Here is an 18,619-nt window from a genome sequence, read left to right as displayed (position 1 = left end):
ATTAAAAGCACAAATATTAAAGGGATATTTAATTTCATAGGATTAAAAATATTAATCGGTTTAGAAAGAGTGGGTGTGCATCAGTTTGTTTGTGCTGTTTGGATTTTACTTTTTGCAATGAGTCACGTGTGCAACACAAAGCAGATATTCTGGTTGACGTGTATTTAAAAACATCCATTTAACACCAGCAGCTCCTGCAACAAAATAAATCAATTTAGAAGCACAGTTACAAGACACCCCTTATTGCACATTACTATATAAGAAAAGAATGGACAAGTGGTGTTTTAAAATGTTCTGTGAAAATTTCGATAATGTAATAAATGCAATGAAATGCTGAACTGCCCCATTCACAAAGTCAGATATTGTGCAAAAATGAGAAAACATATTTGTTTTGATATGTAAAACAGGTAATATATAGGATGTTCAAGTTTCAGAATGTGTCTCCAAACCCCAAGAAAAAGCCAGTGAGTCTAAATTCATCTAAGGATGCATTAAATCTGTTCAGGTAATTAAGCAGCCACGGTCATTTCATAGGTTTCTTATCTGTCTGTTAATCTGCGGCAACTGACTGATTTCCAACTTATCGTGGGGACTGTGTATTTAAGAATGGTCCTTTTGTTTAGGGGACTCCTGCAGTTTTACTCTGTATGCAGAAATCACTCAAAAAGCAAAGATTCATGTGGCTTGTGCACTTTCACATTTCTTTCACAGGTTCCTGCCCCTCAGGTCTACTAATATCATAAAGAAACACAATCAGTTAGATTAAAAAATATATTTTGGGAGACTTCCTCTTCAACCACAGGCAACCTCTGATAAAAATGAATACCAATATACTAAAGATATATCTCGGATGGCCACTTTTTAAAAATAGAGGTACCTTCAACATGGACAAAATCTGTTTCAGCATTAAATAAAATTAGCTCAAAATTAAAATCACTTTTACATAATGAAAGCCACATCTATTGTTTTACTGTGTGCATCATATAATACGATAGATATGCACTGTTCTTGGGAAACTGCTTTCATTTAGCCCACCTTTAGCAGCAAAAAAAGTTAAACATGCCTCAATGTTGCTTTATTATATCTTCATATTCTTGGAACACAGCTGCAAAGGCAATGGGAAACAGATGTACACAAGAGGTTTTTACTGCTCAAGACACCACACACGGACAGACGCTCACAGACAGAAACATCAAGTGTAAGCTTTGTTTATTTGGACTTATTCTCAGTTTGAGGCACATCAATCTTTTCCCCAGTAACAAGCTGCCAAATGCCTCCTCTGTAGTTCTCATTTCCCAAAGCGTACAGGAGTGGATTGAAGGTGGGAGAAGTCTTAGCCAGGATGGGAGCGATCTGCAAAAACAAGCACAAAAAGGATTTCAGGGCTTAAAGGCAACAAATGTGGGGTTATTTTGTGCAGCTGTGTAAAAACTTTTAGGTAATCTGACAAGGCTTCTTCATAAAATTAGAAACTTTATGTGTGAAAGAATGCACTGCTTGTCCATACCATCCTGAGTTTGGGGGACACCAGGGTGGCGTTCTCAACAGCAGCGTAGAAAGCCAGGATGCCGTAGGGACCCCAGCAGAACAACAAAGCCTTCAGAGGAGTGTTGGGGTTGAACTGCAGAGCCAAAAGAAAACAAGGCAAGAAAAAGTGAAAGAAAACGAAAACAAAGTCGGAACAAGAAGGATTTGTCAACCATCAGCCGTAATGTAGAGACAAAAAGGCCTTTTGTCGCGAGGGGTTTTCACCTGCCGGCAAATCACATGTCTGGAATAAAGCCTGGGAGAACAAGTGTGCGTATGTTAAGATCTTTATGACTGAGCTAAAAAATTGGAACAAAAGGGACTGAGTGAAGGGGTTGTTATATCCTTTAAGTCGAAGCAGACACAGTCTACACATGCAGTTACTCACTTGCCCTCTTTGTTCCAGTTTTCAAAGAGGTTGAAACATTTCTCTCTGGGTATTCAATAATGGTTCTTTGAGTTTAACCAACTTTTGGCTGCACAAGATGATTTTTTTTTTGTCTGTGCAGAGATAACAAAAGAACACCTTCAGGCCAAGACCCATGTGTGCATAAGACTTAAACCTTATGCATGTTTTTTCTCACTATATGGGTCAGTGAGTGACCAAAAAACAACAACAAAAATTACTTATTGCCTAAACTACTGCATAGCATGGTGGAATACTTGCTCTCAACACTGTGCAATGAAAGCCTCTGCAGCCAGCTCAGATGACTGTGAGTAATGGGCTTATGCAACATAACGTGGGGTCATCTGATTAAATCCCCACAGACCTCTACTGAACTTTGCACATACACTGTGCTTGTCAATGAAACACCAGCCACTGCCTGTCTGCATTCTTAACTAAAACACTCGGTCATTCCCCTGTGGCAACGACCTATATCTGTCACAGCAAGCACGCCTCTTATCGCCTGCTCTGTTTCTCTGAAAAGCAAGCATGCAAGGACGCTCTCAGTACACTAAGGCTCCTTGTAAAGCACAAACTAGTATTTGTGCAATCTTATTCATCACTTTGGAATGTTACACTGCCTAAAACATTAGTTTATTAGATTGAAACAACTATGAGTTGTGTGTTTTTTTACCTAAATTTTGATCAAATCAAGCACAAATGTTTGCCTCGTGGCCAATTTGAATCTCAAAGCTCTCTCTTTTTTGTGTGTTTACAGTGTTAGTGTAGCAGAAAAGATTGAAATCCTCACAAGAGAATCCCATCATGTTGGTGGATCATGCTTTATTACATTACGTACCCTGGGGTTTCCTGTCTTTTTGAACTTCTGTGCAATGGCCTGGTAGGAGGACAGGACAATAAACGTCTGAATGCCCAGGTTGAAAATGCTCAACGGGATCAAGTAGGACACATAATTCCTGTTGAGAGAAAAATGCGACCAGATATGAGAGGACATGCAGTGGTGATGATTGATAGTGCTGCTTATCATATTGCTTTGTTTTGCACAAACAAATTATATGCTTCGACTTTAAATGTGTACCATTGTTTGTGTCAAGTCCAAAACAGCACACTTTAAAAGCCAACTGAAATTGTCTAGTGAGGAAAAAGAAGTATTATACTTCAGAGTAATCGGTTTGCACATGTGCAGTACCTGTCTCCCTTGCTGTAGTCCAGTGTGCAGCAAGTCCTGAGAGGCTCGTAGTCGTACTCTCCCCAGCCAAGGAGGGGCATGGCTGCCCAGAAGGCGGCAAACATCCAGACAAAAACAACCAGACTGATGGCGCTGCTCCACCGCAGCTTCGTCCCTGGCGAGAACAAGATTCAGCCGACATTACTGTGTGCTTTTGCCATTTTTCAATGCCGTGCAAAAGCAACTGCACCACTCTGAAGTCTTTAAGAATAAATCTCGTCCTTTGGAGCAGCTTTGTTATACCAGAGTAATGTACATTCTGGTCTCCTCAGGTCACAAGTCATTGTGTACTACCTCAGAGGGTCAGCTTACTAGTGCAGTACTGATGGTATCTGTCCCAGGCGATGGCCGTTATGAAGTTGAGGCTGGCGAGAGCTGTCATGAAGCCCTGGAACCCGTGAGTCTGGCACCCTTCTGAGCCGTAAGGCCAGTACCTGGAGCCCAAAGATGAGCTTGTTAGGAGATGGTAAATTCCTGGCAGCAGGACGTGACAACGAGAGAGACTTTATTTTCTTGCTCAAACATGAGCAGAACTGATGTCTGAAATAATCTGAGCAGCTTTTAGTTTTCATACTTCAAATATATACAAATATATGTATTTAATTTCAGAACCAGTGAATGCTGAAAGCAGCAGCTTCCATCTTCAACAGGTTGAACATCTGACAGTGACAAATTTGGCTCTATTATTATCCAGCTCTACAGCCTTATGTCCCTAGATTACTTCTCATTTGGCCTCAGGTGCACAGACCTTTACACTCTGAAAGCTGGGGTTTACTTAACTCACCTCAGAAAGCTGGAGAAAGCTGCGATGGTGGCGTTCATGGAGATGCCAATGTCAGCCATGGCTAAACTGAACACCAGGAAATTGCTGGGGGTCCTCAGCTCTCTCACTTTGAGGAAAGCGGTGATTGTCACCGCATTCAGACAGAAGCCCAGCAGCCCTTTAGTGGAACAACAAACGAAAAGGTTACAAAATCCTGGGTGCAGGACGAAAGCCAGCCAGGGCGCACGGCTGCGCTCATGACATGTCAAAACGAAAAGATGCTCTGTTCAAACTGCGTTCATTTCTTTGTGTGTTTGCGCACCAAGAGTGGAGTTTTTATTTAATTTGTGACTTTACGGAAACAATCGCATCCTGTTTTAAAGCGCCAGTGACCGAGGAGTCACTGTCACGGCTGTTCGCGGCGGGCACAGCCCACTGGAGTATCCCTGGCTGAATTCCAAGACAACACACTCACCCTCCACCAGCAGACACGAGCCCAGCGAAAACACATCCAACTCGGTGAAGCCCTCGGGCAAAGGGTGCGACGACACCATCCTGACGCGTAAAAAAAAAAAAGCTGCGGCTGGCGCAGACTTCTCGCCCCCCTTCTTGGTCCGTTCGCTCACGATGTGGCCGAGGAGAGGCCGCTTATAAAGGAGCATTACACGTGAAAAAGCACGCTGCTCATTATGTAAAGCCCCCTCCTCTCTGCCTTCTCTCTGTCGCCCCCAATCCGCGCAGGAATGTTTTAATGAACATAACCGCACGGACGTCTAATGCGCAACAATGGAGCCCTCAGTTTAGTTACACAACAAACCTCGGCGTTTTGGGGAGGATGCAGCGGCTGCCTGATGGATTTGTTGCAGCCGCCTGTGTGGCTTTAAGGAAGCCAACAGGTGTCTGCATGGACGCAAGCAACAACCAATCAGAACAGAGAAAACCGTGCCTCCATCCATTGGCGGATCGCTATTTATGTTTGTCGCCCGCCACCCGAGGCGAAAGCGCGACGGCGTTTTTGCTTGTATCCGCGTGCGCACGTGTTTGCTTGTCTGTCTGTTAGCAAAATATCTCATAAGCTGCTTGACGGATTTTAGTAAGACTTTTAGGAAGTCACCGTTAGATTGACATCTACAACTGATTCAATTTGAGAGTTAACTTGATTCAAGTTGGCCACCACAGCGATTTTGAAGACATTGAGCTAAGATTTGATGTTGTAGTAGCTGAGAGTCATGCCCAATTTATACTGTGAGCGCAAACTGATCGAGTGAAATCTGGGTTTAAAACTTTGCCACTAACTGTTGGAGTTAGCTGAATGGATTTTATAGATTTTTTCAGAACTTAAACATTGGGTTGATATTTGCAACTCATTGACTTTTGGACTCAACCTATTTTAAGATGGTTGTTAGAGTCAATGGAAATAAGAAAACACAGAAACAGCTACAGATATTGAGCAGCAATTTGTTGTGGTAGTAGTTGAGCAACAACTCCAAGTACAACACATTGTAAAAGATCTTTGCTTAAAACCCTGACAATAACTGTTAGACTTAACCCTATTTTTCTGTTAGCAAAATATCACAAAAACCACTTGATGCATTTTAGTAAAACTTTCAAAAAATAATTATTGGATGTACATCTACAACTGATTACCTTTTGGAGTCAAACCCAATTCAAGATGGCCCCCACAGCTAATCAATCTTAGCCAACACAAAAATCGCCTACATCTCAGTGAATTTTACAAACATTGAGCTAAATATTAGCATGGAAGTAGCTGAGAGTCATTTACAACACATACTCCAAGCACTAACACTTCATGAAAGATATCACAACATTGCATGGGATTTCCCATAATGGTATTTTCAGAGTTTAACCAAAACTGTTACAACTCTTTCATTTCTCTAGATAGGATTATTTTAGACTAAAACTCCGGCATGGAAAGTGACGGGTGATATGGATATGCATTCCTTCAAGGAATGCTAGGACTTCTAGATTGCGTTCATAATGAATTATTGCAATAACATTTGTCGTGTGCTTTTACCTGCAAGACAGCTTAAAACACACTACTGTTCCCATTATTAAGAGTTTATTATTTGCCCATATGTGTCCAAATGTTTGGCAGCATAAGCTCTGCTCATACTGACATACAGATTTCAACTCATGACAGTAATCCTACCCATCCACTGATGGATGCAAAGTAATTATTGCGAATATGAAACAGAATGCACTACAGTGTTTTGTATCTTAATCCTTCATCCTTTGTGGCCTGGCCCTCTGAATCATGTCAACCTTTGTTTTGTTGACATCTTTTCGTGCAGCGAATCAACTTCTGAAAGACACACTGACCTTTACGGGATTAAACCAACTCTATAGTTGCTCACACTGGTAGAGAATAAAATTAAATGGCATTTTTGAACCTGTGGACACATGCACCAACCAAAGCTAGACTCAGACTTATGATGTCTCATCTTCTTTATTAGACTGTTCTGACCAAGTATTTGTGCCTTAAAATAGGCCCAAACTTCATCCTTGCTTAATTTTACTTCTTGCTTAATTTTACTTGCTGTGCATTTTGACTTTTTAATTAATGTTATAGTTTTTCTTTATTGCTATGATCTTCTTTAAAAAAATGCCAGGCAATGCAAATGACTGCAGTACATATTTATACTTAAAAAGCCTGAAAATGATCCAGTATTTATTAAAATCACAATTCATAAAAAATAAGAAATAAAAATTGTCTAGCCTAAACTTTAAATGTTCCACCATCACTGCCTCTGTCACAGACTGTGATTTAGGGGCCACCTTGTGGTAAAACAGCATTGTTTGCCTACAGCTTAACAGTCACGTCAGGGCTGAAATGAACATGCAACATTTGAGAGAGAGGAAAAAAAAGCATCACAGTGGATTATGACTATTTCGGAAGTGTTTTTTTTTCTCCCCGTGATAATAAATAGGGACGTCTCTGTGCAGCCTATCAGATTCGGGGATGCAAAACACATCCAGTTGAAACGAACGCCAGTCTTTTCGCTAATCCTTGTCTATCCTTTTTATCTCAGGATTCACAGCAGTCTGATCACTATGGGGCAGCGAAGCGGCGGGACAAAGCCATGCGGATGATAGTCCAGTAAATGAAAGGGGGGGAAAAAGTAATTCTCTCTGACTCAGGCAGGCACAAACAGGGCGCATGTAGGCAAACTGGTGTATGCGTAAAAGTGGGGCCAAAATGTTCTCCGTCCTGGTGCTGCTGGGGCTCGGCGTGGCCACGTTTGAACTTTTCTCCCCAGTGAGCTGCTGCCCTTCGCAGTGCAGCTGTTTCTACCACAACCTGAGTGATGGATCCAAGGCCAGGTAAGAAAACTGTCCAAAAGAAAGTACTTCTAGCCTTTTTCCCATACAAAAAACAAAACTAACTAAAAAAAAAGGAAAAAGATGGACAATTATGTGTTTTAGTTTGTGCATTCAGGACAGTTTTTTCTTCATGTACAAATGTTTCTACACATGCACAAAAATAATTCAGAAAGTCCATGTTGATCCAATTTTATTTAATACAGGATTACAGCTCCAAGGCACTTTTAGAAACCTGTTTAGGATTTTTTTTCTGAATTATAATCCACAACATTTCACCTCCTCTGGCCTATTTGATGCACTTTTTATGTAAATTATTTCTTATCAACTGATGTATTTTCATTTAATGGGTCATTTGCCCCCTTTTAAGGAGCGTGATATGCAATGACCCAGAGATATCTCTTGTGCCTGTTGGGTTCCCGGTTGACACATCCAAGCTGCGCATCGAGAAGACGTCCATCCAGCAGATTCCAAGTGAAGCCTTTATCTACCTCTCCAGTCTGGAATTCCTATGGATGTCCTTTAACACGCTGTCAGCGCTGAGCCCGGACAGTTTCCGGGGTCTGTTCAACCTGGAAGAGCTTCGTCTGGATGGGAATGCCCTCACTGCCTTTCCCTGGGAGTCTCTCGTGGACATGGCCAGCCTCAGACTCCTCGATTTGCACAACAACCAGCTCACCTCGCTGCCCGCGGAGGCCACAATTTACATCAAGAACCTCACCTACCTGGATCTGTCCAGTAACAGCCTGGTGACTCTGCCGGCAGAGGTGCTGTCCACTTGGCTGGCTGCTAAACCCACACAAGGACCAGAGAGCGCCAAGATGATCCTCGGTAGGGGACAGCACACCCTGTGTTCCAGTTTAAAATGTTTTATGCCTTATTTGGAGCTCCTGTGCATTATGAGTTTGTTCAGAGATATAAAATCCTTATTTCTATCTTTGATAATCAGCTATCTTGATAAAAAACAAAAATGATCAAAAACATGCTGTATTTTTTCAAAGGTAGAGGGTAACATTAAGACTAAATGTCCCAGTTTAATACTAACAGCCATTTCTGCTCAGTAAATATAGCATACCCGAAAGGAAATTTAGATTTAGTAAACTTATTTGCAGGCAGCTTCCAATGATACTTTCCAAATAAGGAATACAAACTTCTCATTGACATTGACATACAATATTAGTAAAACTTTTTAACTTTGAGTCAGATTGACCCAAAGTTACAACAGCTTCTCTACCTCTCTCTATCTCTCTTTTGAGGAGAGATAGAGGGTTAAATACAAGTAACTTATGTTTTTTTTTCTTTACATTTTCTAACAGCGGGCTTTTGCTTCACTTAATGCAGTATTTGCTAAAAATAAAAGCAGACATAAAGCTCTTCCAGATGCTGTATTGCTTAACAATCAGAGAGTAAAATGGCAAAAAGCCTGACTACTAAACTACTTCACCTACCACCATAATCATCATCATTGTTATTGCCATAATCATGGCCATGAAGTAGTTTATGAATTAAATATCAATCCTCTTACAGGATTATAATCATGACATCCACAGCAGCCATCTGCATGCTGCTCTTTCACTTTGCACACATCTGGACGCTCGTCTTCCTCCTGTAGCCTCACTTTTGCCCCTCATACTCAGGTCTACATGACAACCCTTGGGTGTGTGACTGCCGGCTCTACGACCTGGTCCAGTTCCAGAAGTCTCCCTCTCTTTCTGTGGCTTTCATCGATACGAGGCTCCGCTGTTCGGCCCCTGAAAGTTTGTCAGGAGTCCTTTTCAGCGACGCAGAGCTGCGGCAGTGTCAGCTCCCACGAATCCACACTGCAGTGGCACGAGTCCGGAGTGCGGTTGGGAACAATGTGCTGCTCCGCTGTGGGACCATCGGAGTCCCCATTCCAGACCTGACATGGCGCAGGGCAGATGGACGAATCCTTAATGGAACAGGTGAGTTGGCAGCTGAGATGGCTCGTAATGTGTGTTGTGGATGAGATAAGACGATTTGTATGCTGTGCAGTGCTGCTGTTAATTAAACAGAGAGCTGCCACTGGAGTTGTGTTCAGTGTAAGTCTGACTGACAGCTGAGGATGTCACAGGGAGTTATGCTACACACGATGATCAATAAATGCAACATTGTGTCATCACCTGATACTTATTATGCAGGGATATTAATTGAATTTCAACTCATGTTTTTATTTTTATTTTAATCTGCACTTGTTAGACAATAAGTATATTCTTCAATCTTTGCCTCCACAGTCCAGCAGGAAACATCTAAAGAGGGAATCACCTGGTCCATCCTCAGTGTCCGGGCCGTGTCTCATCGTGATTCAGGGAAATTCATCTGCAAGGCAACAAACTATGCGGGGAATGCCGAGGCTGTCATTTCTCTCATGGTGTCTAACTCACCAAAACTGGAAGGAAACCAGACCAACACAGACAAGAAAGCTAAAGTCAAGAAGCCAAATCAAATGGGCAAAGCAGCCTACCAGGAGAAACTGGTGGCCAGATATGTAGTCCCAACCTCCACCCCTTCAACCTTGCCTGCCATGGAAGCTGACCTCATACCTGGTCTTGGTTCTGATCCTGGACTAGTAGGCTACAGTCTGACAGACAGAGCCACCCAAGAGCCAGGAACCTCCTCCAACTCTGATGCACTGCTGGATCTGGAGAAGACAAATCTGAGTAACCTGTCGGCCAACGCTTCGTCGTTGCAGCAGGACCCTGACAGGGTGGTCCGCTCGGTGAAGGTGGTGGGAGACACAGACAATACAATCTCTCTAAACTGGAGAGCCCCTAAAGCCAAGAACACGACAGCGTTCAGCGTGTTGTATGCAGTGTTTGGAGAGAGGGACATGAGAAAGATCAATGTTGGAGCCGGGCAGACCCGGGTTACTATTGATGGGTTGGTGCCAAGGACCAAGTACATTGCCTGTGTGTGTGTGAAGGGGCTGATCCCCAAGAAAGAACAGTGTGTGATATTTTCCACTGATGAAGCAGCGAGTGCTACCGGCACCCAGAAGCTCATTAATGTGATTGTGATCACCGTGGCCTGTGTTATTGCAGTCCCGCTCACTGTCATCGTATGCTGCGGAGCCCTGAAAAGGCGCATTAAGAAGTACTGGGGAAAGAAATCAAAGGACATTCAAGATTCATATGTGACCTTTGAGACACTTTCACCCGGCACAAAGGCCAAAGGGCTCGAGGGCGAGTATTTAAACAGACTGAACCCAGAGGAGTCCAACAGGCTGCTGTCGGCCCGCTCCAGCCTGGACTCAGAGTCTACAGCAAAGATAGAGGGACAGCCTAATGAGTACTTCTGCTGACATCATGCTCCAGCTCCGGCTCCCGCTCCACATTATTTTCCTCACACACATTCGCACCTCAGTCCAAAACCTAACACCCATCCACATCCCCATCACCGCCCTCATTTCAACCCACATCAACATCCCCATCACTACCCATACGCTGCCCCTGCTCAACATCCTGATGTCAATTCCCCTCCCATTCACTCCCATAAACCCACACAATGGAATTCCCCTCCACCGGTTCCTCCTAGCTGGATAACACCACCAACTCCACCACCACAGAGAGCCAACTTCTATCAAAGGACTTTTGCTCGCTGCACTATAATGGAAATATCAGTTTGAAAATTCATTTAACTCCAGAAAATCTCTTGCAGATGAATACTCCCTGAACTGTAGTGCACACATGCTCACTCATGAAAAGTAAGAGTTGTTTTTACATGTAAAAGAATGTTTGTTTTTTTATCACAAAGCCTGTAAGAAAAAAAAGAGTCAGATTATAGCAAACACTGTAAATTAATTTTATGGCACTTGCATATCCCAGCAGAAAATGGAACCTTTTCAACCTAACCTGATTTAAAGGGAACTCAATGTTAAATACTGTATGTTTCCATCATATATGTATGTGTATGACTTGTAAATATTTCTTGGATTATGCACACTTACATATAGAGTTAATCCTGTGCCTCTGTATATATCTGTCATAAGTTCACAGATAAGATATACACACAGGCATGGTTCAACACTGGTGAACGGAGAGAAGCTGGAGCTGGAGAGAAGTACAGAAAAGACTGAACTACGACACAATGTAAAAAGGGTGGAAGAGAACAAGTAAAAGGAAATGTTAGATATTTTTATTCCCAGCAATGAAAAACATAGTGAAATACCCATTTAATGCGGAATAGATGCATCACCGTTTAATGTAGATCTGTTCATTCCAATCATATTTGAATAAATAAATAAACTTTTATATCAAGTTACCGAGTAACAATACTGTGTTTGTATATTTGTACTACACCGCAATCATTCACTGTTCACTTTCAGATGTTTACTAAAAGATTTTAGTTTAACAAAATAGTTTGAATCAGAGCAACTAAAACAAAACACATCACAAAAGGCTTGAATTTAAAAAGCTCGAAGGAATTAGATGACAGGCAGTTTGTTTAAAGAGACCAGATCTGAGTTCAGTAATAGATTATTCTAAATAGGTAAAATGATCTGTAATGGGGGCTATAGCTTTAGGAGAGGTCAAGTCTACATAAGAAAAGATGTACAAAACACGTCTGTCATCTATGTCACATGTGCAAAACATGTGTTTTGTGCTATTATTTGAACTTTTTTCACATGTGAAAACATGTAATTTTCCATATATAAAGTTCCTTGGTTATTTTATTGTTTCAAATATAAGTTGGAAAGACGTGCAAAACGTGTTTACATAACATGTGTCTTACATGTGTCATGCTAATTTAACATATTTCGCATGTGAAAACACGTGATTTTGCAAACGTGAAGTTCGTGTGTTTTTCTTTCTTTCTGTAAAGCCTTTTATAACTTCATGGTAAATTTCTTACGGAAGCAGCAGTCAGAATGCACTGACCGATAGACCGTGGTTTCCAGTGAAAGGCAGCTGCCTCTGACTGAGGCACAGTAAAGTGTTAACCACGCACGTCTTTCCCAAGAATTAGATGTCACTTGTTCCTGCTCAGTATGTCAGGGATTAAGCTTAATAGGCTTCTCTCGTCTGTCGCGCTGCTCTTTAGTACGAATGTAAGCCTCAAATTTGGGAATTTCCGCAGACTATGGACACAATTTGTTACCTTCTTGTTGTAGTTGTGTTCAGCACTCAGCCGTATGAAAGTTCCGCTCGGTGTTTACGCGGGTGCAGCTGTGTTGATGACCGGCACGGAAGGTAAGACCTGCTTCAATGTGTTTATTTTTAACCTGTTTATTTGGGTCGATGGAGTAGGTCAGTGGTATGAATAATAATAAAAAAATAAAGCCGAGAATTGTTTAAATTGGAATTTGGCGATTCAGGTTGTTACCCTAACGCGTCACTTTGTGTATCAAAGAGAATTATCATTTTTTGTAATTTGTTAATTACATACAGATCATGTTTGAAATCCCAGGTCGCTCATATGTATGGAGGAGAGCGCGTTTGGAGCCATACCAGAGAATCTCCCAGATGATTTGACCAAAATACGCATAGAGAAATCTCACTTTACTGAAATTCCCAGAGGGGCATTCTCACAAACAACCTCCCTGGAGAACCTGTGGTTGAACTTTAATGATATTACTCTTATAAACTCAAAGGGTCTGGAAGGTTTGGGGAACTTGACCGAGCTCCGTTTGCAGGGGAACAAGCTGCGTTCAGTACCATGGACAGCGTTCGAGGACACGCCGTCTCTGAAGATCCTGGACCTGAAGCACAACCAGCTGGACGTCCTGCCGGAACACGCCTTGAAATTCCTGCCAGGTCTCACATACTTAGACTTGTCCTTCAACCGGCTCACGGTCATCTCGAGGGAGGTCTTTCAGAACTGGCCCCTTTACCAAAAATTGCAGAACGCGGAGGAACGGGAGGTGTCCGGGCCGAACGTCGTCCTGGCTCTGCACGACAACGCCTGGCTGTGCGACTGCCGCCTGAAGGGCTTCGTGGAGTTCGTCTTGTCCCTGAGCCCCCCGATCATTCTGATGAACTCCTACTTGACCTGCTCAGGGCCGGACTTTAGGGCTGGAAAGTTCTTCCATGAGATCGAGCTCCTGGCGTGCATGAAGCCCGCTGTCAGCTCCTCCACGACCAACATGAGCCTGCCGCAGGGCTCCAACCTCACCCTGCACTGCATCACCAAGGCCAGGCCGGAGCCCGCCGTGTGGTGGACATATGGCCTGAAGATAATCAGAGGATTTCATGGTAAGAGTGTAATGTCCATAGCGTGTCCCCTAGGCGACGAATTTGAACAAATTAGATACTTAAACTTACATTTTTAATCACAGATCTCTTTAATGCGTCTTTAAGATGAGGAGGTTTACATTTTTTGGCACACAGTTATAAATAATCACCACCACTCTGCCAATCTGCCCTAAATCATCACAGTTGATTTAGATGATTAGAAATTGCAGCGCAGCTGTTTGCATAAAGTTGGGTCATTACAAAGTAAAGCTCATTTCACTTGACCTTTAGAGAGGAAATGTTTCAAAATATCAACTAAAATAGAAACTAATAAGTCTTTATTTCTGCTCCTGATTTTTTTTATCTCTCTGTTGTACAAAGATCAAATATCAAATAGTTAATGAGATAAATTAAAAAGCTACTTTGTGACTTTTTAAGGAAGACATGCACATAAATTCCAAAAGTCACATTGGTGCTAAAACATACACAGAACTGTTAATGACTTCAGGACTTTACCTGTGTTATATTTTTTTCTAGGTATTTATGATCAGATTTGCAAAGACAAAGACATTGTGTCAAATATAAATAAAACCGAATGCTATGATTTGCAAATCTCATAAACCCATATTTTATTCACAACAGAACATAGTAAACATATTAATTGTTGAAACTAATAAATTATACCTTTTTTAAAAAGTTAGATAATTTTAAAATTTATGGCAGCAACATAAGTAAAAAAAGATGAACCAAGAGCAACAAAAAGTTGTAAAAGTTTGTTAGTGGTACAAATAAGAAACAGCTGGAGGAGCATTTTGCAGTGAATTAGATTCATTGGTTAGTAAGAAGACTGGGTATAAAAAGACCATTTTAGAGTCTGAATCTCTGAGGTCAAGATAGACAGAAGTTCACAAGTTTACACAAACTTTAATCTACCTTATTTAAAAAAGTACAATTTCTCACTCTAAATATTTGTCATATTTAATATATTCTACTGGAAATAAAACATGGGTTTGTGAGATTTGCAAATAGTTACATTCTGTTTGTATTTACATTTTGCACAATGTCCCAACTTTTTTAAATTAGGGTTGTAAATATAGGCAAAGTTTCAGACTTTTAGAAATTTGGTCTGAAATGAAACAGTTAGGATGTGACTACAGTTTGACAATCATTGCATTAAGTGTGTAAAAACGAGACTTTATTTATTATTCCCCCTTTTTTCAAAGGCTCTGATTAACTGCTCAAATTACTAATAATCAATTTCAGTATCAGACAAGGTCTGTTTTCTTCTTAGTCTATGACAAATAAGAGACATGAATAGTCTGAAACTGAATAACAGAGTTGACTTTTGTATATGGTTATTTGTAGGTCAGGATGAAGGAGAGTGTGGGTCCCTGGGCATACAAATTACAATATTAATTATGTGCCCAATAACTTTTACTTAACTTTATTGTCTTGATCCAGCTGTTTGGTTATGGAAAACTTTTTCAGTTTCAGCTTTTCAATTGAATATTACATCAGTACAGTCCTAGTTGTGCTGGAAAAACAATCTAAGAAAAATGACAATACTCAGGCATTAGATCTAAATGACACTTTGATCAGTGCGTTGTGAAAATAAAATAATTTGGATGCCTTTTCTTTTAGTGAGCATGGTAGCACGTCCGGTACTTTAAATTCAAATGTTTTTTTTGGGTAATACTGAATTACTTTCTTATCTCCCCAGAATCTCAGGAAAGAGTGGCTGATGACACCATTAGATCCCTGCTGGTGATCCCCTCCCTCACTGCAGCTGACCGGGGTGTCTACACTTGCACTGCAGTGAACTTCATAGGAAACTCCTCAGTCAGTATCTTCCTGGACATCCTCTCTGCTGACAGCAGCCAGTCACCCCACCTTTCAGGTCACCCAGCTGCACCAGGAGCTGGAGATGAAAACGTCTTCATTGACGTTCGCATTGCTAAACAGACAGTGCGTGGTATCGCTATCAAGTGGTTTGCTGCCCTGGAACACCCCTCAGAAACGTGGTTCACCATCCACTTTGGCCGTGCAGATGCTGGTAAAAAAGAAACGACCTACATTGGACCTGGGATTCACTCTTACTCCGTCTCAGATCTGATGCCAGCCACCAAATATGAAATCTGTGTAACCCTTAAGAACCGGATGCCACTCCCAGGCCAGTGTATCATGTTTGTGACAGGAAGTGACATCACTGAGATGGAGCAGAGGGAGAAGCTTATTCACATAGTGGTGATAGTTTTAGCCATGGTGCTGGCCGTGCCTATAGGCATGTACGCCTGCACCACCGACACTAGGTTTGCCTGTCTGGAGGTGATCATGGAGTCCTGGAAGAGACGACAGAGAGAGAGCAACTCCCACATGATGGAGCGAGAGCGGCAGGGCACCTTCGACAGTCTACAGGCCGCCAGCGATGAAGGGCTGGTCAATAAAGATTCAAGTGAAGACAGGAAGGTGAGGAGGAGGTCAGATGACATGCTGCATAAAGGCAAAGCTGATCACAGCAGACTCACAGCCGAATTATATTAAATTTTAATGAACAGAGAATATAAAGGGAAAGGCATTCATTCAGTATTAAACAGTTTTGAAAGAAGTGTGGTGCTGACTTTAATTCAGATAGTACATTTAAAAGTCTAAGAGCTTAAAATTTAATATGTTTTTGCATTCATGTGGCCTAAAACACATTTAGATTTTCACAACAGTCATTGATGCAGAAAAAGACAACTACAAAATTACTTTTTTTTGAGCAAACCAGTTTGACATTCAGCTGAAATTCAAAATCTTTAGTACATTTTAATGGAACTTTGAAATTTACTACATATATCACTCTGATTTTATATTGAGTACAGTGTAACAGAAGCAAACCACAATACATCCTCCAACCTACCGCACACTTTCTATTAAAGTATTAAATGAAGTAATATTTGATCTTTTTTCTTAATTATTAAAATAAGAAGAATAATATATTTACAATTTATCTAATTAGTTTTCCTTTACTTAGGAATCTGATTTTTCCTTTAGCCCTTGAGTAGAGGATCAAAAATGATTCACAAAATGTAAAATCACCTTTAATATTCAGAGGACAGACACCATCACATGTCTTTGTTTTAATCTTATTTCTTCCTTTATTCTAGGCCGAGGAGATTGTCGGAAAGATGTGAATAATGACCTTTATGGCAACGATGTAATTCAAGGATTTTCACCATTATAGGAAATGTGCAGATGTTTGATTCTGTTAGAAACACAACATGTTTCTTCTGTCCTGACATCTTTTAACTGGATATTTTCCTTCATTCAGAAAAGCTGCTTTTGCTTTAACTTCTTTATCTTCTGTAACAATCTTTTTCAAAGATGTGATGGATTGGAAACACATATATTAAAGTTTCTACCAATTTAAATGTCACCCCTTTTATTAATTTATTCTGCTGATATATGAAAAAAATAGATTTTGTAAAGAGAAATGTATTTTTTGTTTTCTTTAAAAAAAAAAGAAAAAAGAAATGTCATTTTTCAAATTTTACATTAAATCCTTCTTTGTATGTAGGTATTTTCTGCATGTGTTGTGCATTTTGTGTCCCTAGCATTCATGCAGCAGTTTTATGATATATCTTTGCTAATTCCTGCTACTACCGTCAAACTTATAGTTTATTGTGCTCCAGAACATTTCTGAACATTTTTTGAGTGTACTGAGTAGACACGATTTCTTCTTTGGAAACTCTTTGTTCAGAACAATAAAGATTTTAAAGGATTTTTAAAAATGTCATAAACTAAACAGAGTAAATACTATGAGCGCTGTGAAACTCAAAAATTCTTCAAATGGACTTTATCGGTAAAGTTGTGAAGAGTATCTTATTCTGTGAGGACTGAAAACTGTGATCACAGGGATGTTCACGTTCATATCGTCTCAATTACCTGAATGCATCTGATGAATCTCTGTTAGGGAACAATAAAGTTTTGTCAACATTTCTTTAATCCTTTGTGTGTCCCTGCATTGTACATGCACATCATAGTTCTTTGCCTCTTTTTTTCTGTGAATGCAGCACAGCGTCACATTCTGACCAACTGGGACAGATGGTACATCAGATATGCATCAGCCAATAGCTTTGTTCATTTGACATAATACTCAAACACAGACATCCTCTCCAATATACCCTCTCTCATCATCATGATGTATGATGTATTTTTGTATGATCAGATCATACATACCTCCTGCGTCCATCTTCATTCATTGTTTCTTACAATAGAAAGAGATTGGTATTTGTTTAAGATCAGGATTTTTCAAAACAAACATGCAGAAATTATTAGCTTCTTCTTTGAGAACCCATATGCATCTTTTTTATGATGTTGAAGGTAAAGGTGCTGTTTTTGTTGTAATAATTATCCACTGTGTGAAACACAGGGTGATGTCAAATTTTATTTTTATTTTAGTTTGTAAAGATGAAACCCAATCCCCCATTCCCACTGAATGTGAGAGGATAGTGTTTTTATCTCATGCCTGTGTGCTTGTGTTCATTTGTCATAGTGTTAGCAAATTAGTAATCAATGAATATACATCTACAACTGAATAACTTTTGAAGTCACCCAATTCAAGATGGCCAGCACAGCTAATTTGGCAAATACTCAGTTAATCTTACAGATATTGTGCTAAAATTTGGCGTGCTAGTACTGGCGAGTCCTTCACAACACACATTCTTAGCTCAAAGATCTTTGCCATTTACTGTTAGAGTCAACACCATCTGTTAGCAAAATACCTCATAAACCATTGAACATATCTGAGTGAAACTCATTTGCTGTGCATCTAAAACTCATTGGAGTCTATTCAGTTGAAGAGCATCAGAGCTCCTTTGTAGCTTTGAATTCCTTTCATAATTCTCCTAGCAAACTGGCTACCTGTAACATGGCACAATGAATACTTTTTGTTCTGCTCTTTAATTTTTTCTTATTTGGTTTTAGAGCATCACCAGCCTGCAAGTTTGTGAATTAGGTGAAGCTCAGTAGTACAGTATTTATCTTCCAAAGAGATGATCAGGAGCTCTGCATGGCAGAGGTGTTTGGCAAGACATGCAGTGCAGTCACCCTCTGCATGATCAAACTCATGTAAAATGTGCAGAAAATCAGGCTGCAGAAAAGTCACTCACATCTTGTCATTCCAAACT

General features: G+C 40.6%; 3 protein-coding genes across 4 annotated transcripts; 2 read left to right on the top strand and 1 right to left on the bottom strand.

Annotated features, from left to right (window-relative positions):
* Positions 1 to 1,192: 1,192 nt before the first annotated feature.
* On the bottom strand, positions 1,193 to 4,776 carry rgra (retinal G protein coupled receptor a). Its single transcript, XM_017431668.3, has 7 exons — positions 4,400 to 4,776; positions 3,946 to 4,102; positions 3,474 to 3,595; positions 3,123 to 3,276; positions 2,772 to 2,889; positions 1,508 to 1,621; positions 1,193 to 1,353 (listed from the first exon to the last, which is right to left on the bottom strand). The coding sequence occupies exons 1-7, from the start codon at positions 4,584 to 4,586 to the stop codon at positions 1,210 to 1,212; spliced, it is 996 nt and encodes a 331-aa protein (XP_017287157.1). The 5' UTR covers positions 4,587 to 4,776; the 3' UTR covers positions 1,193 to 1,209.
* A 2,112-nt stretch (positions 4,777 to 6,888) lies between these two features.
* Positions 6,889 to 11,565, top strand: lrit1a (leucine-rich repeat, immunoglobulin-like and transmembrane domains 1a). Its single transcript, XM_017431656.3, has 4 exons — positions 6,889 to 7,266; positions 7,634 to 8,094; positions 8,901 to 9,206; positions 9,516 to 11,565. The coding sequence occupies exons 1-4, from the start codon at positions 7,121 to 7,123 to the stop codon at positions 10,580 to 10,582; spliced, it is 1,980 nt and encodes a 659-aa protein (XP_017287145.1). The 5' UTR covers positions 6,889 to 7,120; the 3' UTR covers positions 10,583 to 11,565.
* Positions 11,566 to 12,288: 723 nt separating this feature from the next.
* On the top strand, positions 12,289 to 17,832 carry lrit2 (leucine-rich repeat, immunoglobulin-like and transmembrane domains 2). 2 transcript variants are annotated; one of them, XM_017428431.3, is made up of 4 exons: positions 12,289 to 12,470; positions 12,688 to 13,472; positions 15,172 to 15,917; positions 16,598 to 17,832. In XM_017428431.3, exons 1-4 carry the CDS (start codon positions 12,361 to 12,363, stop codon positions 16,622 to 16,624), a joined length of 1,668 nt encoding a protein of 555 aa, XP_017283920.1. In that variant the 5' UTR covers positions 12,289 to 12,360; the 3' UTR covers positions 16,625 to 17,832. The 2 variants fall into 2 exon arrangements, with proteins under 2 accessions (XP_017283920.1, XP_017283911.1); XM_017428422.3 differs by having other exon boundaries at positions 15,172 to 17,832.
* Positions 17,833 to 18,619: the final 787 nt, after the last annotated feature.

Source organism: Kryptolebias marmoratus, linkage group LG22 (genome assembly GCF_001649575.2).
Source record: "Kryptolebias marmoratus isolate JLee-2015 linkage group LG22, ASM164957v2, whole genome shotgun sequence".
NCBI classification, from domain to species: domain Eukaryota; kingdom Metazoa; phylum Chordata; class Actinopteri; order Cyprinodontiformes; family Rivulidae; genus Kryptolebias; species Kryptolebias marmoratus.
This window is presented reverse-complemented; position numbering and strand designations above follow the sequence as displayed.

Coding starts and splice junctions, on each gene's coding strand:
- lrit2 (XM_017428422.3), top strand. CDS start 12,361: ATGGACACAATTTGTTACCTTCTTGTTGTAGTTGTGTTCAGCACTCAG. Junction 12,471..12,687: donor GTTGATGACCGGCACGGAAG/GTAAGACCTGCT, acceptor TTGAAATCCCAG/GTCGCTCATATGTATGGAGG. Junction 13,473..15,171: donor GATAATCAGAGGATTTCATG/GTAAGAGTGTAA, acceptor TTATCTCCCCAG/AATCTCAGGAAAGAGTGGCT.
- rgra (XM_017431668.3), bottom strand. CDS start 4,586: ATGCTCCTTTATAAGCGGCCTCTCCTCGGCCACATCGTGAGCGAACGG. Junction 4,103..4,399: donor CTCGTGTCTGCTGGTGGAGG/GTGAGTGTGTTG, acceptor GTTCCACTAAAG/GGCTGCTGGGCTTCTGTCTG. Junction 3,277..3,473: donor ATACCATCAGTACTGCACTA/GTAAGCTGACCC, acceptor TGTTCTCGCCAG/GGACGAAGCTGCGGTGGAGC.
- lrit1a (XM_017431656.3), top strand. CDS start 7,121: ATGCGTAAAAGTGGGGCCAAAATGTTCTCCGTCCTGGTGCTGCTGGGG. Junction 8,095..8,900: donor GAGCGCCAAGATGATCCTCG/GTAGGGGACAGC, acceptor CCTCATACTCAG/GTCTACATGACAACCCTTGG. Junction 9,207..9,515: donor ACGAATCCTTAATGGAACAG/GTGAGTTGGCAG, acceptor TTGCCTCCACAG/TCCAGCAGGAAACATCTAAA.